The 23892-nt window shown below is 36.8% G+C and overlaps 2 protein-coding genes across 2 annotated transcripts in view; both read left to right on the top strand.

Moving 5' to 3' along the window:
* SLO2 (slowpoke 2) overlaps positions 1-23892 on the top strand; it is a 743624-nt gene that overhangs the window by 39493 nt on the left and 680239 nt on the right. The gene's annotated exons all lie outside the window — the stretch shown is intronic.
* LOC137247129 (uncharacterized) lies at positions 13724-14744 on the top strand. The gene is made up of 2 exons (XM_067778206.1): positions 13724-13876; positions 13942-14744. The coding sequence occupies exons 1-2, from the start codon at positions 13817-13819 to the stop codon at positions 14584-14586; spliced, it is 705 nt and encodes a 234-aa protein (XP_067634307.1). The 5' UTR covers positions 13724-13816; the 3' UTR covers positions 14587-14744.

Genomic DNA, 23892 nt, shown 5'->3' with positions numbered 1-23892 from the left:
CCAATTTGTAGGAAGAATCAAGAGGAACACCACGCAAATCGGAAGAGAAGATCGGCCGAAAATCTCTTCAGAGGGTATTCATTTTATTTAAAACACAAATTATTTTTATGTGGCACCCAAACCTTCGTTTGTTGCAACTGATGTTGTATCTTTTTAGGCGCACCATTTATTTATCGAAAAGGGAAAACTGTTACAAAATGTTGAATTAACAAAAGTTTCTAAAATAAACAATAAATGAGTTCGGAAGTTTTTCTTTATATTATTTATGCAATAAGTTTTATTTTTATTTTGTAAATTGCTGCCCCTCCTTAAAGGCTGAACTATAACCGCTTGGGTTGATTAGTTCGATGAGAAATTTTCAATCAAGTGCGCCTAAAAATATGCAAATTTAAGGCATTGTAAGGCTGTTTATTTAGGCATAGGTTGAATTCTTGTTTCGGTATCTAAATTGTTAGATAAATGTTATATGATCATTGTAAGCTCAAGCAATGTTGAATAAAAATACTTTTCTTTAATTTATTTGGTAAACCTTTTACATGCATGAACTGAAAATGAATAGTGTAAAGTGCTTATCTAAGTTAATAGACGTAATAAACAATAAAAAAAAATAAAGGAAAGCCGAACTCTTTTCTTTTAGGTCCAAAAGCCAGCTAGTAAAGCGATTTGTATGCCATATTGTTTACACGCATATTTGTTCATCTTCATACATCATCAGTTTACATGCTGTCATGTGAAAGAATTCAAGTTCTTGGCACGTTAGTGCTACACTCACAGTATCTGTATTGTAAATATTTACACTTGTCAACCCTGCTGTTAACATTAAAAAGGGAAACACGTAAAATTGATACTCATATCTTGGTTATGTCACTCAACAGTACTGAGTTTAAGCGCTACAATACAAATCTGCATGCATGTCACGAACTTTTCTTAATAACCCTCACACATATACATATGCATATACTGCACTTTCAACTTTTAATAGTTAACTACTCGGAAGTGCTTTAGGGGCATATAGTTTTTTGTTTTTGTTTGGTCTGTCTCTCATATGTTTGTGTTTATACTTTCCTTTTACTATCTATGTTATGAAATCAAAATTTCCGTTTTAGTCTGAAGTTTATGATTACCTTTGCTGTGGTGCTACGTAATTGATAAACATAAAGTTTATTCAACGAAAGTTAGAATAAATTTTAATAATTTACATATGTGCCTCTTTTAAATGGAAATTCTTGGAATATGTACACTGGAATAAATGGCGCTAGTAAAATCAACAAATCGGTTCTGTTGTTCTTGACTTAACGGATATTCGGTGAATTTGATCGAATTATGGTTAATTCGACCGAGTTCTTTGTCAAGCAAACAAATTAGTTTAGTCATTTCAACAGAAGAGAAATTGTGTAAAATTGACAGATTCCTAATCAATCTAACTGATTTTTTTGTTAACACAACTGATCTCACTGGTCATTTCAACAGCGATCAACAGTCAATACAAGAGCAAATTTCAAAGAGAATTTTACGCTTACTGCGCTCTATACTTTGTACCTATGTATGCTGTGTACTATATGTATGCACATATATAATTACGTATGCATATGACGGCCGCCGTGATTTAATGGTAGCGTTCTCCGCCTACCACACTGAAGACCCTGGGTTCACACCCCGGCCAAAGCAACATAAAAATTTTAGAAATAAGGTTTTTCAATTAGAAGAAAATTTTCCTAAGCGGGGTCTCCCCCCGGCACTGTTCGGAAAGCACTCCGAGTGTATTTCTGCCATGAAAAGATCTCAGTGGAAACTCATCTGCCTTGCAAATGCCGCAACATAGGCCTTTCGTACAAAGCTGTAGCAACAAATTTTTTTGTTCATTTGACTACTAAAATGGTCAATTACGAATCAACGATTTGTGCGCTGTTGATTCAATATCTTGTTGTGATGGATAAAAATTTACAGGAATTTGGGTTGAATTGACCCGTATTTCAGTTGATTTTACCAGTCTTTTGCTGTCAGTGTACTTTGCTTTTATTCAAGTATGATTCGTGTTCGATTTATAGTGGAAGTCTTGCTCTGAACGAGGATAAGATGAAGTTCTTCCTGCCAGCAAAGAAAAGTCGGTCCTTGTGGAAAAGTATAGGTTCGAAAATCTTAGAGACCTCATTTGTATGGAAGAAACATATTTTCTAATCTGGATAGAGATGGTAATTGAGCGAGACCAGACCGCCCCAGTGGTCCCAGTTGTAAATATATGCATGAAATATCGATAATTTTGGCATGGATTGAAGCTGTGTATGCAGGCCAGTATAAATGCACGTTTATTTCTACTTACCACTCGTCGCTTCCCAGGGAGCATGCATACTCTGTTACTCGCTTTGTTTTTGTGCTGGATGATTGTGGTTGTATTAATGCCGAATGCATAAAAAAGCAATAGAAAAACATGCTTACATGGGTAAGTACGTTTAGCACAAAAGAAAGCGCTATCCTTGCATTGATCCATATAAATGTATACTACATTGTTTTTAGCAATAAAAATAATATTGGTATAATGGGAGATGGGTCAACTTGAAGCCATAAACTCGGATTATAGAGACCATTAATTCACGAGCAATTCTTACCAGTTTGGTCTAACCGAACTATCCTGAGTATTTTCTTCTCAACAGTTCAATGACGCCAAACGGTCGGCGGTCGTAATTACCCCTCGAGATATATCCAAATTTATTGCTTCGAGTTGCTAAATTCTCTTATTTCCCCTCCTGTTTCCAGCGCTAATGGGTCGTTGGTAATTGTTTTACAGATAATTTGTTCAGCTGGTCCTGATACAGAGCGTTAAGCGAAGGTTACTCACCTAGGTTCTGTTCGTTGTTCTAATATTGGAAGATTACATTGATTCGTTTTGTGATCTCTTCTCAAAAGCTTGTTGAATATTCGTCAAGTGTGTTAGTCGGAAGTCTAACCTAAATAGTTGATACCTTCTTTGATCTCTTATTTCCATAGACGGTTTCGAAGCCATCTTCTTGCAGTATGTTAGAAGTATTAACTCTAGTTTTTTTGAGCATATTATTGTGTTTTCTACGTGCTTCTTCTATAATGCAGGCTGTAATTACTGCGAAAATGTCGTTCGATTATCCAGATAAGTATGAATCATCGGGCACACCAAGATCGAAATTTTCATCGCAACTAACGATGCGCATGCGACACTGATATTAATGGCCCACATGACACATAAGAATGCGATTACTGAGATAGCTCTAAGGCGGCCAGCAAGTCTACCCATCTCGCTCTATTGAAGGAGTTTCTACAGCCTAAGGTCGCACGGAGAACAAAACGCGTGGATTTGGAACTACCTTGGTTTTATTATTCGACGTTTGGAAGGATATTTTCGATTGCAACTAAAGTGAATTTTCCAGGCTTGGTTGATAATCCTTTGGCTTGTTGTAAAGCACGGTTTCGACTAACAAAAATCCGAAAGAGAATGGACGCTGTCGCCAGAAAATGGCGATCCTTGGAGAACAGGAATATTTTCCAGAAGACTTATGGTTCTTCCGCAATACCAACGGTGTATATCAAAAGAGGTTTTATGATGGTTTGTATAAGCTTTTAGAAGACATAAATAATTTACAGTAACTAAAATTCAGGCATCGTCAGGATTATAAATTTAAAAAAAGCCATTTCTGAACAGTTGTTTTTCGAAGTTCTTACTTCGCTCGGAAAATAAAAGTTTTTTTGGGTTTTTAATTTCTCTTGAAAAATAACGGTAATGTGAAAACTATAAACTAAAGGACCCATGTAAATCCGAAGTTGGTCCAAAAATGAATCAAAAAATGTCCCGAAAGGGTGACGTTGACACTGTCCAGAACTTGTCTTAAAATTGTTCAGAAATAATTCAGGATTGACCAAAGTAGTCCAAAAAGCAATTCCAATATAAATTCGTAAACAAGTTTTGGAAACCATCTTGGAAATAATTCTAACATGGTCCACAAAATATGCGACATTCTAGTTTGTCCAGCAATACTGTATAAACATTAGCGTTATCCTTATATATGATTTAAAAAATTTCAGACAATAATACCAAAAATATCACATTTATGTTTTGGTCTGGATTTGAGAAGGTTAACCGATTTCGCACAATGATCAAGGTTAATATTGTTCTATGGAGACTTAAAAAATTAAAATACAATGAAAATAAAATTTTTTAATGTTCCATTCTAAAATTTCTGTGTGATATTTTTGGAACATTTTATTATTTCAGCAAAAAGAAGATTCAAAAAAATTGTATTTATTATACTAAGAGAAGTAAAGAATTGTTATTTTATGAGCCAACAAAAAAAAAAAAAAAAACTTGGAAAAATAACTTATTTTATAAATTTTAAAATAACTGTTGGTTACTTTCAGATATTTTGGTTAATATAAAAAAATTACTCATTTATCGATAGGATATCTAATAGGGAATGTTTTGGTGAACTTTTTATGCAGGTAAAATAACCGCATGAGTATGATTTTTTCTTTTAAACTTTGACCAATAACAGTAATTTTCTGGGGCCTCGCTGGCTAGGTGTGTAATATCGTACGAATATACGCATACGCTCTTGCCCATAAATTATTCCTATAAAAAAAATAAATGTAAGGCGCGATAACCTCCGAAGAGATCTAAGGCCGAGCTTCTCTTCCAATTTGCGTCGTGCTCCTCTTGATTTTTCCCTACAAATTGGCCGGACGGGACCTACATGTTTTATGCCGACTCCGAACGGCATCTGCAAGGCAGATGAGTTTTCACTGAGAGCTTTTCATGGCAGAAATACAATCGGAGCGCTTGCCAGACACTGCCGAGGGGCGACCCCGCTTAGAAAAATTTTCTTCTAATTGAAAAATCTTATTTCTAAAATTTTGATGTTGCTTTGCCCGGGAGTTGAACCCAGGGCATACGGTGTGATAGGCGGAGCGCGCTACCATCACACCACGGTGGCCGCCACTTACAATTATTCCTATCGGCACTCTTAATTATCGGCACAGAGAACACCGCTACTAACTTGGGAGAGATAGCTATAAGAGGTCTTGAGTTTGCGTACTGCTTTCAATTACCCTAAAACCTTGATGTTCACGGCCGCTATTTGCTAGAAAATTATTTTCAGAGAAACGCAAATGGCGCACGTATGTACACATGTATGTAAGAATATTATACATAGTACATTTTCGGCATTTTTAGTTGGATTATTTTATGACTAATTCATTTATTTATTCAACACGCATTTCAATATTCCTTTCGCTTCATTGTAGCTTCATATCAATGAAATCGTTTTAACCATATTTTTTATCAACAATGTTGCATATAAACAAGACAAACGCATTCATGCAGAAAATTTAACAATTTTAGAGTTAATAAACAGGCAGTCGTGCATGCAAATTAGAATAAATATATACGCCCATGAAATGCAAAATACATTAATTTAAATAACTTACAAATGCTTTGTACCCATTTTATTTTTCTTGTAGCAGTGAATGCTTTATACTCTTATCATCATCTTATTTACACTAACGCTTTAAAAAGAGTCTACCAAATGTCAGCATAACAAAACACTTTTGAAATTGTTAATGAAAAATAAGTGCCTTTAGAAAATTTGTGTATATATGCCAAACAAATTTGAGCACTTTTATTTATGAAATTATACATACGTATTTATGTATAAGTATATATGCGAATGTGCGTATAAGAACAAAAACATGTAAATTTCTTTGTATTTAGAGTACAATTCCTTTTCAGGAGAAAGTTTACTCGATGGCATTAAAAATCCGGTCTTTTGTCAACGCCAACTTATTCATTTTTAATAATTTAATACACCCATGTGTACTTCTACATATTTGTGTACATATGTATGTTTGTGAATGTAGTATTCGTAAGTGTATAAAAGTAGTATTCCATGAAAAATTGTACATTTTTGCTAATTTTCGGTTTCTTCATTTATTTTCATTGCCAATATATTTTAAATATATCACACTTAAATGTACTGTGGGAGACAAGTGTCTACTTTAAAACCTATCTTATTTTTTGTAAATAACGGGTTAGATCTGGAATATGTAATTTTCGCGTATTATAAAAGAAGCAAATTTATGTGTACTGGAACTCGCCTAGTGGTTGAAATTCAACCACTATAGACGGCACTGTACCTCTGTTTTTTTTCCTTTCTTTCCTTACTCTATTCTCTTTTTAATTCTTTTTTCTTTCCTTACATATCATCTCTACCCTTCCTTTCATATATTTATTTATTTTTTTTTATTTTGCTTTTTAATTTTATTTTACTTTATTTTATTTTATTTTATTTTAATTCATTTTATTATTTTTTATTTTATTTAGTTTTATTATATTTTATTTCTTTATGTAAGTATTTTCAAGTTATATTTTATTTTGTTTTGTTTTATTTTATTTTATTGCATTTTATTTTATTTTATTGTATTTAATTTTATGTTATTTTATTTTACTTGTATTTAGTTAGCGAGACTTGCTCATATTGCATTATCTAATTGTTTTTATACTCAGTTGAGCAGAGCTCACAGAGTATATTAAGTTTGATTGGATAACGGTTGGTTGTACATATATAAAGGAATCGAGATAGATATAGACTTCCATATATCAAAATAATCAGGATCGAAAAAAAATTTGATTGAGCCATGTCCGTCCGTCCGTCCGTCCGTCCGTCCGTCCGTCCGTCCGTCCGTCCGTCCGTTAACACGATAACTTGAGTAAATTTTGAGGTATCTTGATGAAATTTGGTATGTAGGTTCCTGAGCACTCATCTCAGATCGCTATTTAAAATGAACGATATCGGACTATAACCACGCCCACTTTTTCGATATCGAAAATTTCGAAAAACCGAAAAAGTGCGATAACTCATTACAAAAGACAGATAAAGCAACGAAACTTGGTAGATGGGTTGACGTTATGAAGCAGAATAGAAAATTAGTAAGATTTTGGACAATGGGCGTGGCCCCGCCCACTTTTACAAGAAGGTAATTTAAAAGTTTTGCAAGCTGTAATTTGGCAGTCGTTGAAGATATCATGATGAAATTTGGCAGGAACGTTACTACTATTACTCTATATGTGATAAATAAAAATTAGCAAAATTGGATTAAGAACACGCCCACTTTTTAAAAAAAAATTTTTTTAAATTCAAATTTTAACAAAAAATTTAATATCTTTACTGTATATAAGTAAATTAAGTCAAAATTCAATTCCAGTAATGATATGATGCAACAAAATACAAAAATAAAAGAAAATTTCAAAATGGGCGTGGCTCCGCCCATTTTCATTTAGTTTGTCTAGAATACTTTTATTGCCATAAGTCGAACAAAAATTTACCAATCCTTCTCAAATTTGGTAGGAGCATAGATTCTATGACGGCAACTGTTCTCTGTGAAAATGGGCGAAATCGGTGGAAGCCACGCACAGTTTTTATACACAGTCCACCGTCTGTCCTTCCGCTCGGCCATTAACACAATAACTTGAGCAAAATCCGATATATCTTTACTAAACTTAGCCCACGTACTTACCTGAGCTCACTTTTTCTTGGTATAAAAAATGGGCGAAATCTGACCATAACCACGCCCACTTTATCGATATCGAAAATTACGAAAAATGAAAAAAATGCCATAATTCTATACCAAATACGAAAAAAGGGATGAAACATGGTAACTGGATTGGTTTGTTGACGCAAAATATAACTTTGGAAAAATCTTTGTAAAATGGGTGTGACACCTACCATATTAAGTAGAAGAAAATGAAAAAGTTCTACAAGGCGAAATCAACAGCCCTTGGAATCTTGGCAGGAATACTGTTAGTGGTATTGCATATATAAATAAATTAGCATTACCCGACAGATGATTTTCTGGATCACCTGGTCCACATTTTGGTGGATATCACGAGAACGCCTTCACATATATATCTAAGGGCCACTCGCTTTTAAAACCCTCATTAATACCTTTAATTTGATATCCATATCGTACAAAAACATACCAGAGTCACCCCTGTCCCACCCTAATGGCGATATCTCGAAAAGGCGTCCACCTATAGAACTAATGCCCCCTCTCTCTTAAAATGCTCAGTAACACCTTTCGTTTGATACCCATATCGTACAAACATTCTAGAGTAACCCCTGGCCCACCCTAATGGCGATATCTCGAAAAGGCGTCCACCTATAGACCTAGTGTCCACTCCCTCTTAAAATGCTCAGTAACACCTTTCGTTTGATACCCATATCGTACAAACATTCTAGAGTCACCCCTGGCCCACCCTAATGGCAATATCTCGAAAAGGCGTCCACCTATAGACCTAATGCCCACTCCCTCTTAAAATGCTCAGTAACAGCTTTCGTTTGATACCCATATCGTACAAACATTCTAGAGTCACACCTGGCCCACCCTAATGGCGATATTTCGAAAAGGCGTCCACCTATAGAACTAAGGATTACTCCCTTTTAAAATACTCATTACCACCTTTCATTTGATACCCATATCGTACAAACACATTCTAGAGTCACCCTGGCCCACCCTAATGGCGATATCTCGAAAAGGCGTCCACCTATAGACCTATTGTCCACTCCCTCTTAAAATGCTCAGTAACACCTTTCGTTTGATACCCATATCGTACAAACATTCTAGAGTCACCCCTGGCCCACCCTAATGGCGATATCTCGAAAAGGCGTCCACCTATAGACCTAATGTACACTCCCTCTTAAAATGCTCAGTAACACCTTTCGTTTGATACCCATATCGTACAAACATTCTAGAGTCACCCCTGTCCCATCCTAATGGCGATATCTCGAAAAGGCGTCCACCTATAGACCTAATGCCCACTCCCTCTTAAAATGCTCAGTAACACCTTTCGTTTGATACCCATATCGTACAAACATTCTAGAGCCACACCTGGCCCACCCTAATGGCGATATCTCGAAAAGGCGTCCACCTATAGAACTAAGGATTACTCCCTTTTAAAATACTCATTACCACCTTTCATTTGATACCCATATCGTACAAACACATTCTAGAGTCACCCTGGCCCACCCTAATGGCGATATCTCGAAAAGGCGTCCACCTATAGACCTAATGCCCACTCCCTCTTAAAATGATCAGTAACACCTTTCGTTTGATACCCATACCGTACAAACATTCTAGAGTCACCCTTGGTCCAGCTTTATGGCGATATCTCGAAAAGGCGTCCACCTATAGAACTAAGGATTACTCCCTTTTAAAATACTCATTACCACCTTTCATTTGATACCCATATCGTACAAACACATTCTAGAGTCACCCTGGCCCACCCTAATGGCGATATCTCGAAAGGCGTCCACCTATAGACCTAATGCCCACTCCCTCTTAAAATGCTCAGTAACACCTTTCGTTTGATACCCATATCGTACAAACATTCTAGAGTCACCCTTGGTCCACCTTTATGGCGATATCTCGAAAAGGCGTCCACCTATAGAACTAAGGATTACTCCCTTTTAAAATACTCCTTACCACCTTTCATTTGATACCCATATCGTACAAACACATTCTAGAGTCACCCCTGGCCCACCTTAATGGCGATATCTCGAAAAGGCGTCCACCTATAGACCCATTGCCCACTCCCTCTTAAAATGCTCAGTAACACCTTTCGTTTGATACCCATATCGTACAAACATTCTAGAGTCACCCCTGGCCCGCCCTAATGGCGATATCTCGAAAGGGCGTCCACCTATAGACCTAATGCCCACTCCCTCTTAAAATGCTCAGTAACACCTTTCGTTTGATGCACATATCGTACAAACACATTCTAGAGTCACCCCTGGCCCACCCTAATGACGATATCTCGAAAAGGCGTCCACCTATAGACCTCATGCCCACTCCCTCTTAAAATGCTCAGTAACACCTTTCGTTTGATACCCATACCGTACAAACATTCTAGAGTCACCCCTGGCCCACCCTAATGGCGATATCTCGAAAAGGCGTCCACCTATAGACCTAATGCCCACTCCCTCTTAAAATGCTCAGTAACACCTTTCATTTGATTCCCATATCGTACAAACACATTCTAGAGACACCCCTGGTCCACCTTTATGGCGATATTCGAAACGGCGTCCACCTATGGAACTAAGGATCACTCCTTTTCAAAATACTCATTAACAGCTTTCATTTGATACCCATATCGTACAAACACATTATAGAATCACCCCTGGTCCACCTTAATGGGGACATCTCGAAAAGGCGTCCACCGATAGACCTAAGGCCCACTCCCTCTTAAAATGCTCAGTAACACCTTTCATTTGATACCCATATCGTACAAACAAATTCTAGAGTCAGCCCTGGTCTACCTTTATGGCGATATACCTAAATGGCGTTCATCCATAGAACTATGGCCTATTCTCTCTTAAAATACTCTTTAATACCTTTCATTTGATACACATGTTATACAACCACATTCCATGGTTACCCCAGATTGATTTTCCTTATTTTGTCTCCATAGCTCTCAACTGAGTATGTTATGTTCGGTTACACCCGAACTTAGCCTTCCTTACTTGTTGTTATTGATATTGCAGAAAAAATGCTTTTACACTAGTATAGAATATGAATGTTGGAGGTTTCGAGTTCACTATTCAGATCCCAAGAAGCAAGCTGATTTTAGTTTATTTTATTTTCTTTTTTTTTTTAATTATCTTACTTAATTTTATTATTTATTTATTATTATTTAATTATCTTGCTTAATTTAATTTTGTTGTTTTCAATTAAATTTTTTCAATTTATTTTGTCTTGTTATATTTGATTTGACTAGCTTTGCTTTTATTTTATTTTAGTTTACTTTCTTGAACAATTTTTAAAAACCTTTTTTTTACTTTAAATTGATTTTTTTATATTTTTATATTATTTAATTCAGACCTGTAAAGTACTAAGTACATACTTGTACTAATACCAAATAAGTACAAGTACTCAAGTACTTCAAATCTAAGTACAAAGTATTAGTACTACAGTACTTGTACTTCGAATCCGAAAGTACAAGTAGATATACTTAAGAAATACTTGAAAGTACACGAAAGTACTTTTTCTGATAAAATATGTCAGTTTGATTCATAAATGGAAAATCAAAATATGAGTAAAATTTATATTAGAAAGCAACCAGAAGTAAAAATACATATTAAATAAGTATAAATTGTACAACAGCTAACAATATTAAAGTAGTTTTGTGTTTGCCTTCATTAATACTAGCTTTTCAAATGAAAAGTCCGTGATTGGTTGCCTTCTAGGACTACAAACAATGCCTGCTAAGGAAAATGAACGCTCTACTGGGTCGGAGGAAGCTGAGGGTGTATTCATTTTGAGTCATAGGTCCTTCATAAGAGGATAACTCTGAAGCATATTGAAATCTGTTGATGTATCATTAAAATACCTGTAGAACCCTTCTTCAAACATTTTGTCAAAGTAGGTGACCGTAAGAGTGCTGGTTGGTCCGCTTCAAAACCGTTCAATATTTATCAAAGTACTTCGAAAGTACTTACTTCAACAATTCAAGTACAAGTACCTCGATACTTATACTTGTACGCATTTTTCGAAGTACTGAGGTACTGATACTTGTTCTTGTACTGGTACTTTTTCTTTACAGGTCTGATTTAATTTTATTTTATTTTAAAATCTAGTGAAACTAACGAAACAGCTGACATTTGTTACTTTTTACACTATTTTCAACTTTTACCGGTTATCGGCCTTTCTAGCTATATGCCTAGTTCATGGGTTAGCATATTTTTCATATTTCATATTCACGGGTTTGAGGAATATCTTACAATCACGTATCACGAGAGCTTGTGTGATTTTATTTGCTCAAAATGGGTAATGAACCCAGGCGCCCTGCAATTCAGTGTACAAAACACCTCATGAAAAAAAAAGAGAATGACACTCGCTCTGTCTAAACGATGTTATTTTAGTCCGAAAATAATAACCCGGATACTTGACAGGTTTTTTATTTGTTGTTTTAAAATTTATTGTTTTATATTTTTGCTTGGCAAATTTCGTAAACATACAAGTAAATATATTTTTATTTCCTAGTGACCTCAGTGATCTATTGATAAGCGTCGATAAGCGTCGATCTTCACTTAGTCAAACATACAACTGAGAAATAAGTGCACTGCTATAGCAACAACAAAAAGTGCACAGATACATACAACCCATACGCTGCCTTGGCGTAAACGCCGCTTCAAATGCATGCCTGCAAAAAATTCCAATTAGTCTTTAGCATCATCCAGTAAGTTTTCTAGCTTCGTATCATGCTCAATTCACACGAGAATACTCTCGGTCGTTGGTATACTTGAGAAGCAGGGGTCGTGATATTTTCATGATTTGGGATAGGCAGATGTCGCTGTTGTGTTTCATTTAACACATACGGTTAAAAGCCAGGCAGTGAGATTTATTTAAATAAAACCAGGTTTATTAAAGGCAGCGTTGCCAGACTGAAGGCAGCAAATTAACAAATTATCTGGCCTAAAAACTGCACCAGACTTCTATATGGATTTATCACGCTCAAATCGTTGTTGTTGCATTTAAATGCAAAATTATTTACCTGGCTCCGCATCTTTGAGACGGGATGATGGCTTATGATGAGTCCAGAATAAGTCACACAGGAATATGCCTATAGTCATATTTTATTCTTTTTATATGAGTTGAAGTGAGCTCTATTTGTACTAGTTAATGACTGAAAGGGTAATGTGGGACTGGTATTTTTTATACCCCTACGGGTACTGTGAGACAGATCATTTTTCTACTCTTTTTTATATCCTTTTAGGTACTGTGTGAGAGTTCCTCTTTGTGACCTTACTTACTTACTTACTTAATTGGTGCTTAACCGTTTAAACGGTCCTCCCAACGGAGTGGGGGTCGCCCTCTACCTCTGCTTCCATAGGCGGGTTCCTATAGAAACACTTTCTTGGCCGGAGCGTGATCTTTAATTCGCATAACATGGCCTAGCCAGCTCAGCCGCTGCGTTTTAATTCGCTGGACTGTGTTGATGTCCGCGTATAGCTCGTACAGCGCATCGTTAAATCTTCTTCGGTACTCGCCATCGCCGACGCGTAGAGGTCCATAAATCTTTCGAAGAACTTTTCTCTCGAAAACTCCCAGAGCCGCTTCATCTGCTGTTGTCATGGTCCATGCTTGTGCCCCATATAGCAGGACAGGTACGATAAGTGACTTGTAGAGTATGATTTTCGTTTGCCAAGAGAGGACTTTACTTTTCAATTTCAATTCCAAAGTAGCATTTATTGGCAAGAGTGATTCTTCGCTCTATTTCAGATCTAATGTTGTTGCTAGTGTCCCAAATAAACGAAGTCTTTTATCATCTTTGTGCACTTAGGCCACACAAATCTATAGGTGATCATCTATACCCCAATGCAAACAAAAGCGATCAATCGCATGCCACTCTCCGTAGAGATTTATCGCAAGATTTTGTGCATGGTTGTTATTAGGCCTCTCAATAATAAGAAAATGCTTGAGATGCAATGAAGCGGTAAAGCCAAATCGAAGTGTACATTATCGAGAGCATAAATGTCTTTTATGAAGCGCTCATCACAACTTTCAAACGATATGTTTTCTAAATCTCTCTTCAACGTCAAAGTAATGTAAAAGTTGACTGTAAATGTGCCTTTAATATGTTTTATTTATTTTGTTATCACTATTTTGTCCAACATTCACACATGTAATACATTGACAACTAAAATTTTTAATTTCCATCTCATTGTCTTTCCAAATTTTGATGTAAACACACCTTTATAGAGTAAAAAGAAAAGCTACAGCTGGATATGAACAAAGGCTCAAAATGCCCATAGCGAGTCATCAACTAAGAATACTACTCGGCATTGCATTGCTGTGGGGTGAGGTGAGAATTTTGAATAATTTCCCGAATTGCATTTAATTTGTTCACAAAAAAATTATCACTCATAGTTCACAAACTCTTGCTTTGGAGTAGCTGCCAGTGATCATATGTCGATAGCAAATAAACGCGAACAGCTACTCACCATCATGATTGAGGAATATCTGAAGCTAACCGACTATGAGTTGGAACACTGCAAAGTTTTGGTGCAAAATGTGTTGGCCGATCAGCAAGTGATGGATAAACAAAGCGATCTCATGGACGCAGAAAGGCTTCTATTAGAGAATTTCGTACGCCAAGTTACAGACAAAGAGCAGGAGGAAGCACCAGCAAAAACCAACATAGCGAATCGTTTCTTTTATTTAATTGCCAAATCTATGATATATCAAGGATTTGAATCGATACTCAGGCGTCATGATACCACAAATTCACGTCGCAAATTTAGTCCAGAAAATTATCTCATTGAAAGTTCGTTTAAAAGGAATGGATTGGGCACATTTCAGCGTGACGTTACACAAAAGCAAATGAAGTTTATGAATGATTTTGTTAAAGAAGTTGAGTCATATGTGAGTTTATTAACGCCAGCGCAACGCAATGAAAGGGATAGCGAACCACAAAAGATGATCAATTGGTTGGTCAAAATGAGACGCGATACAGATGTGCAACAAAGAATGGAAACTTTTAAGGATTTTATGAGATTTTTCGTGAAAATGTAAAGTGTAGTTAAGCAGCAAATGAAGCAAAGCTGGCTAGAGCAAATATGTGAAGGAATAATGGTTGAAGTTTCAAAATAAAAAAAAAAAAAGTAATCTGTTCGCTTTGAGTTGCAGTATAAAAGATTAATAAAATTACAAACATACATGTTAATGGTCTATATCTGTTAAGTAATTTCCATTGCAAAAAATTATATTGTCAATGCAACCTTTTTTCATAGTTTGCACAGTTAAAATTTTCGCATATTTTGTGGTTATTAAATTTTGGCAATGGTTCACAATGCAAAGGAATTTCCAGAAATTGCATAAATATGTCACAACATATGCATTTATATCTTATTGCTTAAAATTAAAGTTCAGGATTGCCAATTCAAGTTCAGAAATCCAATTTAAATTCAGAAATTTACAATTCAAATTCAGAAAGTTACAATTTAAGTTCAGAAAATTAAAATTCAAGTTCAGAAAATATAAATTCAAGTTCAGAAAGTTTGTCAGGATTTTTTCTTTCAGGCAATGGAAATTGAAGTATGTAAGATGGTCAATGTTAGCGCTCATAATTTGATACATAGATATGAAGGCCTACTATGTATTAAGAAAGCATTGAACCTCTTAACTCACTTAAATCAAGTTTGATTACATGAAGGAGATAGCTAAGAAAAAAACCTCTATTCTCTCCCCTCTCATAAGAGGTCAGCTACAAGGACATCCAGCTATATTCTAAAGGCCACAAGCATTTATATGCATTAAGTATGACAGTAGTCATGACGAAATCAACGGAGCGTCCACAATCCCGCAAGAAACGTATAAGTACTGTGTGCACAGATCAAGTCTTCCTGCATCTGTCTCTCGCAACTCTGTGGAGGTCTCCCCTTTTCACTTACTTTCCAAGTTCTTTCATGGCCGGAGCGTTCTCATGCACTTGTTGCAAAGAGGATACTCCGTTTGATTTCTTAGCTTGGGATGTACACGCCCTGGAGAAAACTTGGGGTACAGTATATCCAAGACACCATTGTCAACGAAGTATCAGCACTTCTGCAAATAATATGTAAGTACATAGTACATTACGTTGTATGAATTGGAATCACTTTTGAAAAATATACCCTATTTATAATTTTCTGAATTTGAATTATAATTTTCTGAACTTGAATTGTAATTTTCGGAACTTGATTTTATTTTTCTGAATCTAAATTGGAATTTCTGAATTTTAATTGTAATTTTTTGAACTCGAATTGTAATTTTCTGAACTTTAGTTGCAAACTTCTGAACTTGAATTGCAATTTTCTGAACTTGGTTGTATTTTTCTGAATTTAAAATGGAATTTCTGAACTTGAATTGTAATTTTTTGAATTCGAATTGTAATTTTCTGAACTTGGGTTGTAAACTTCTGAACTTGAATTGCAATTTTCTGAACTTGAATTGTAAATTTCTGAACTTGATTGTATTTTTCTGAATCTAAATTGGAATTTCTGAATTTCAATTGTAATTTTTTTAACTTGAATTGTAATTTTCTGAACGTGAATTGTAAACTTCTGGACTTGAATTGCAATTTTCTGAACTTGAATTGTAAATTTCTGAACTTGATTGTATTTTTCTGAATTTAAATTGGAATTTCTGAACTTGAATTGTAATTTTTTGGACTTGAATTGTAATTTTTTGAACTTGAATTGTAAACTTCTGAAGTTGAATTTCAATTTTCTGAACTTGAATTGTAATTTTCTGAACTTGGTTGTATTCTCAATTTAATTGGAATTTCTGAATTTGAATTGTAATTTTTTTAACTTGAATTGTAATTTTCTGAACTTGAATTGTAAACTTCTGAACTTGAATTGCAATTTTCTGAACTTGAATTGTAATTTTATGAACTGGGATTGTAAATTTCTGAACTTAAACTGGAAAAGGTTTAGTATTGTCATGCAGTTCACAAGGTCTCCTATTCGCCGTATGTGCCATGCTTTAATTAAGGCGAATTCAGTACCAGGTGTTGTTATTCCAATAGCTGATTGCTTCTTCTTGATTATTTTCCATACAACGCCTTGTTCAACAATATGTCAGTTTAACGAAATTAATGCAAATTTTCTTTTGATTTGACATTCTTCTGTAGTACGGCGAGTTGACTGAATTCGCTTTGCCATTACCTTGTATGGATTTCCCTTGGTTTGAATAAAATTTTATATTGCGAGCTACGGAATGAACTCAAATCTTAAAAGTTTACATGAATACGATTCTCTTGTGAATTGCCCAAGTGTTTGAAAATACTATTAGATTGCTCGATATCATGGCGCGATAAGACAGCCGGCAGTATTACAGCAGCTGATGGCTAATTTTTTTCTTTCATCTGACATTATACTCTTTTGGCATTAAACCAAAAGAATTACAAAATATTTGGAAAGTGTATGTCTGTATGTACAGCAGCGGAAACAATTTTAGCAGCAATTTAAACCCTGTGAATTGGGCGGCCACCGTGGTGTGATGGTAGCGTGCTCCACCTACCACACCGTATGCCCTCGGTTCACAGCCCGGGCAAAGCAATATCAAAATTTTAGAAATAAGGTTTTTTCAATTAGAAGATAATTTTTCTAAGCGCAGTCGCCCCTCGGCAGTGTCTGGCATGTATGGCGAGTGTATTTCTACCATGAAAAGCTCTCAGTAAAATCTCACCTGCCTTTCAGATACCATTCGGAGTTGGCATAAAACATGTATCCCGTCCGGCCAATTTGTAGAGAAAATCAAGAGGAGCACGACGCAAATTGGAAGGAAGCTCGGCCTAAAATCTCTTCAGAGGTTATCGCGCCTTACATTTTTTTTTTTTTAATTGGGCTCTGCTTTTTTTTTTAACGTTTTGATAGCAGGTTAAATTTAAACGACAGTAGTTTCGGCTTTTGAAATTATGCGGCCATTCTTACGATTTCGCTATTTAAACATAAGTTGACTTGGAGTGGTCGTTTTCAGAAGATGGCTTTCGCTTTCGAAAAATGTAGCTGATTTTATGGCTTTAGTTTGAGCTTAAAGATTTTGAACGGTTTTAAACGGTTTCTTATTAAGCTGCTTGATGTGGCATAGTTTCTGTTCGCTCTTGTTGAGTAAAACATATGAATGTATGAAAACACTTACACTTTTGCTTTCAACTAAAAACTATATTAATCACTTTGAACGGTAATATTTCCGATTTTTGAAAATTAAGTGGCTTTAGTACCATTTTCGGTTTTGAAAAACTTGGCAGCTTCTATGTTTTCTATTCGAACTTTGAATACTTGTTCGAATTTCAGTTTCAGTTTTTAAAAACAAAACCACTTAAACATATATGCATATTATTGGAAATTGGAAAATGAAACGGTTTAAGGTGGCTGGGTGTATGGTTCGGTTTTCATAATCGTTACAAAAGATTTCTGGTTAAAACAGCTATTAAGTAAAGAATTCTCTGCCATCATGGACATAAAGGTAGTTAATACATGAACAAGCAAATTACATAGTTAATCAGGCTGCTAAAGCAGCGGTCTATATTCTTGAGGTCTTCCACGTACTTACTAAGGTACACACTATGGAAGCCATAAATAACTGAGAATCAAATCAGTTGAAACAACACGGAATTAAAAGCCCAGGGCAAATAGATAACAAATTGTTTTTACCTCCAGCAAGGAGAATATCAGCCAAACTCATCGGTGTAAGAAACGAATTCCTGCGAACTCTCACTGAGTCCTATAAGGAACACTGCACCTAGATTTCGATATCACCTTACTTTTTTAATTGGCGCTTATCCGTTTAAGCTGTTGGCAGTCCAACGATCGCCAATTGATAACACCAAGAAAATTTAAATCATTTTCCACCTGGTCCTTCCAGCGAGCAGGACGGGTAGCAGGACGGGTACGATAAGTAATTTGTAGAGCATGATTTTCATTTGCCGAGAGAGGTATTTACTTTTCAACTGTTTATCTAGTTTAAAAGCTGCTGTTGTTGTTTGTGTGCTACTTCCAAAATAAGCGAAGTCGTTTGCTATTTCAAAATTATGGTTGCCAACAGTGGCGTGGTTGCCAATGCTCAAATGCCCTATCCCTCTCCATCAAACGCGCCTTTTTCGTTTTTAGTTGAGCAGAGCTCACAGAGTATATTAACTTTGATTGGATAACGGTTGGTTGTACAGGCATAAAGGAATCGAGATAGGTATAGACTTCCATATATAAAAATCATCAGTATCGAAAAAAAATTTGATTGAGCCATGTCCGTCCGTCTGTCCGTTAACACGATAACTTGAGTAAATTGTGAGGTATCTTGATGAAATTTGATATGTAGATTCCTGGGCACTCATCTCAGTTCGATATTTAAAATGAACGATATCGGACTATAACCACGCCTACTTTTTCGATATCGAAAATTTCGAAAAACCGAAAAAATGCGATAATTCATTGCCAAAGGCGGTTAAAGCGATGAAACTTGGTAAATGGGTTGGCGTTATGATGCAGAATAGAAAATTAGTAAGATTTTTGACAATGGGCGTGGCACCGCCCACTTTTACAAGAAGGTAATTTAAAAGTTTTGCAAGCTGTAATTTGGCAGTCGTTGAAGATATCATGATGAAATTTGGCAGGAACGTTACTACGATTACTATATATGTGCTAAATAAAAATTAGCAAAATTGGATTGGTGGGCGTGTTCCCACTTTTTAAAAAAAATTTTTTTTAAATTCTAATTTTAACAAAAAATTTAATATCTTTACTATATATAAGTAAATTAAGTCAAAATTCAACTCCAGTAATGATATGATGCAACAAAATACAAAAATAAAATAAAATTTCAAAATGGGCGTGGCTCCGCCCATTTTCATTTAGTTTGTCTAGAATACTTTTAATGCCATAAGTCGAACAAACATTTACCAATCCTTCTCAAATTTGGTAGGGGCATAGATTCTATGACGGTCACTGTTCTCTGTGAAAATCGGCGAAATCGGTTGAAGCCACGCCCAGTTTTTATACACAGTCCACCGTCTGTCCTTCCGCTCGTCCGTTAACACAATAACTTGAGCAAAAATCGATATATCTTTACTAAACTTAGCCCACGCACTTATCTGAACTCACTTTATCTTGGTATAAAAAATGGCCGAATTCCGACCATAACCACGCCCACTTTATCGATATCGAAAATTACGAAAAATGAAAAAAATGCCATAATTCTATACCAAATACGAAAAAAGGGATGAAACATGGTAACTGGATTGGTTTATTGACGCAAAATATAACTTTGGAAAAAAGTTTGTAAAATGGGTGTGACACCTACCATATTAAGTAGAAGAAAATGAAAAAGTTCTACAAGGCGAAATCAACAGCCCTTGGAATCTTGGCAGGAATACTGTTAGTGGTATTGCATATATAAATAAATTATCAGTACCCGACAGATGATTTTCTGGATCACCTGGTCCACATTTTGGTCGATATCGCGAGAACGCCTTCACATATACATCTAAGGGCCACTCGCTTTTAAAACCCTCATTAATACCTTTAATTTGATATCCATATCGTACACACACATTCTGGAATCACCCCTGGCCCACCCTAATGGCGATATCTCTAAAAGGCGTCCACCTATAGACCTAATGCCCACTCCCTCTTATAATGCTCAGTAACACCTTTCGTTTGATACCCATATCGTACAAACATTCTAGAGTCATCGCTGGCCCACCCTAATGGCGATATCTCGAAAAGGCGTCCACCTATAGACCCAATGTCCACTCCCTCTTAAAATGCTCAGTAACACCTTTCGTTTGATACCAATATCGTACAAACATTCTAGAGTCACCCCTGGCCCACCCTAATGGCGATATCTCGAAAAGGCTTCCACCTATAGACCTATTGCCCACTCCCTTTTAAAATGCTCAGTAACACCTTTCGTTTGATATCCATATCGTAAAAACATTCTAGAGTCACCCCTGGCCCACCCTAATGGCGATATCTCGAAAAGGCTTCCACCTATAGACCTATTGCCCACTCCCTCTTAAAATGCTCAGTAACACCTTTCGTTTGATACCCATATCATACAAACGTTCTAGAGTCACCCTTGGTCCACCTTTATGGCGATATCTCGAAAAGGCGTCCACCTATAGAACTAAGGATTACTCCCTTTTAAAATACTCATTACCACCTTTCATTTGATACCCATATCGTACAAACACATTCTAGAGTCACCCTGGCCCACCCTAATGGCGATATCTCGAAAAGGCGTCCACCTATATACCTAATGCCCACTCCCTCTTAAAATGCTCAGTAACACCTTTCGTTTGATACCCATATCGTACAAACATTCTAGAGTCACCCTTGGTCCACCTTTATGGCGATATCTCGAAAAGGCGTCCACCTATAGAACTAAGGATTACTCCCTTTTAAAATACTCATTACCACCTTTCATTTGATACCCATATCGTACAAACACATTCTAGAGTCACCCTGGCCCACCCTAATGGCGATATCTCGAAAAGGCGTCCACCTATAGACCTAATGCCCACTCCCTCTAAAAATGCTCAGTAACACCTTTCGTTTGATACCCATATCGTACAAATATTCTAGAGTCACCCTTGGTCCACCTTTATGGCGATATCTCGAAAAGGCGTCCACCTATAGAACTAAGATTACTCCCTTTTAAAATACTCATTACCACCTTTCATTTGATACCCATATCGTACAAACACATTCTAGATTCACCCCTGGCCCACCCTAATGGCGATGTCTCGAAAAGGCATCCACCTATAGACCTAATGCCCACTCCCTCTTAAAATGCTCAGTAACACCTTTCGTTTGATACCCATATCGTACAAACACATTCTAGAGTCACCCCTGGCCCACCCTAATGGCGATATCTCGAAAAGGCGTTCACCTATAGACCTAATGTCCACTCCCTCTTAAAATGTTCAGTAACACCTTTCGTTTGATACCCATATCGTACAAACATTCTAGAGTCACCCTTGGTCCACCATTATGGCTATATCTCGAAAAGGCGTCCACCTATAGACCTCATGCCCACCCCCTCTTAATATGCTCAGTAACACCTTTCGTTTGATACCCATATCGTACAAACATTCTAGAGTTACCCTTGGTCCACCTTTATGGCGATATCTCGAAAAGGCGTCCACCTATAGAACTAAGGATTACTCCCTTTTAAAATACTCATTACCATCTTTCATTTGATACCCATATCATACAAACACATTTTAGAGTCACCCCTGGCCCACCCTAATGGCGACATTTCGAAAAGGCGTCCTCCTATAGACCTAATGCCCACTCCATCTTAAAATGCTCAGTAACACTTTTCGTTTGATACCCATATCGTACAAACATTCTAGAGTCACCCCTGGCCCACCCTAATGGCGATATCTCGAAAAGGCGTCCACCTATAGACCTAATGTCCACTCCCTCTTAAAATGCTCAGTAACACCTTTCGTTTGATACCCATATCGTACAAACATTCTAGAGTCACCCTTGGTCCACCCTAAAGGCGATATCTCGAAAAGGCTTCTACTTATAGACCTATTGCCCACTCCCTCTTAAAATGCTCAGTAACACCTTTCGTTTGATACCCATATCGTACAAACATTCTAGAGTCACCCCTGGCCCACCCTAATGGCGACATTTCGAAAAGGCGTCCACCTATAGACCTAATGCCCACTCCATCTTAAAATGCTCAGTAACACTTTTCGTTTGATACCCATATCGTACAAACATTCTAGAGTTACCCTTGGTCCACCTTTATGGCGATATCTCGAAAAGGCGTCCACCTATAGACCTATTGCCCACTCCCTCTTAAAATGGTCAGTAACACTTTTCGTTTGATACCCATATCGTACAAACATTCTAGAGTCACCCTTGGTCCACCCTAATGGCGATATCTCGAAAAGGCTTCTACTTATAGACCTATTGCCCACTCCCTCTTAAAATGCTCAGTAACACCTTTCGTTTGATACCCATATCGGTCAAACATTCTAGAGTTACCCTTGGTCCACCTTTATGGCGATATCTCGAAAAGGCGTCCACCTATAGAACTAAGGATTACTCCCTTTTAAAATACTCATTACAATCTTTCATTTGATACCCATATCATACAAACACATTCTAGAGTCACCCCAGGCCCACCCTAATGGCGATATCTCGAAAAGGCGTCCACCTATAGACCTAATGCCCACTCCATCTTAAAATGCTCAGTAACACTTTTCGTTTGATACCCATATCTTCAAACATTCTAGAGTCACCCTTGGTCCACCTTTAAGGCGATATCTCGAAAAGGCGTCCACCTATAGACCTCATGCCCACTCCCTCTTAAAATGCTCAGTAAAACCTTTCGTTTGATACCCATATCGTACAAACATTCTAGAGTCACCCTTGGTCCACCTTTATGGCGATATCTCGAAAAGGCGTCCACCTATAGACCTCATGCCCACTCCCTCTTAAAATGCTCAGTAACACCTTTCGTTTGATACCCATATCGTACAAACATATTCTAGAGTCACCCCTGGTCCACCTTTAAGGCGATTTCTCGAAAAGGCGTTCACCTATAGAACTAAAGCCCATTCCCTTTTAAAATACTCATTACCACCTTTCATTTGATACCCATATCGTACAAACACATTCTAGAGTCACCCCTGGCCCACCCTAATGGCGATATCTCGAAAAGGCTTCTACTTATAGACCTATTGCCCACTCCCTCTTAAAATGCTCAGTAACACCTTTCGTTTGATACCCATATCGCACAAACATTCTAGAGTTACCCTTGGTCCACCTTTAAGGCGATATCTCGAAAAGGCGTCCACCTATAGACCTCATGCCCACTCCCTCTTAAAATGCTCAGTAAAACTTTTCGTTTGATACCCATATCGTACAAACATTCTAGAGTCACCCTTGGTCCACCTTTATGGCGATATCTCGAAAAGGCGTCCACCTATAGACCTCATGCCCACTCCCTCTTAAAATGCTCAGTAACACCTTTCGTTTGATACCCATATCGTACAAACATATTCTAGAGTCACCCCTGGTCCACCTTTAAGGCGATTTCTCGAAAAGGCGTTCACCTATAGAACTAAAGCCCATTCCCTTTTAAAATACTCACTACCACCTTTCATTTGATACCCATATCATACAAACACATTCTAGAGTCACCCCTGGCCCACCCTAATGGCGATATCTCGAAAAGGCTTCTACTTATAGACCTATTGCCCACTCCCTCTTAAAATGCTCAGTAACACCTTTCGTTTGATACCCATATCGTACAAACATTCTAGAGTCACCCTTGGTCCACCTTTAAGGCGATATCTCGAAAAGGCGTCCACCTATAGAA

Source organism: Eurosta solidaginis, chromosome 3 (genome assembly GCF_040869045.1).
Source record: "Eurosta solidaginis isolate ZX-2024a chromosome 3, ASM4086904v1, whole genome shotgun sequence".
NCBI lineage: Eukaryota > Metazoa > Arthropoda > Insecta > Diptera > Tephritidae > Eurosta > Eurosta solidaginis.
Note: the sequence above shows the minus strand (reverse complement) of the source record. Positions and strands in the feature narration are given on the sequence as shown.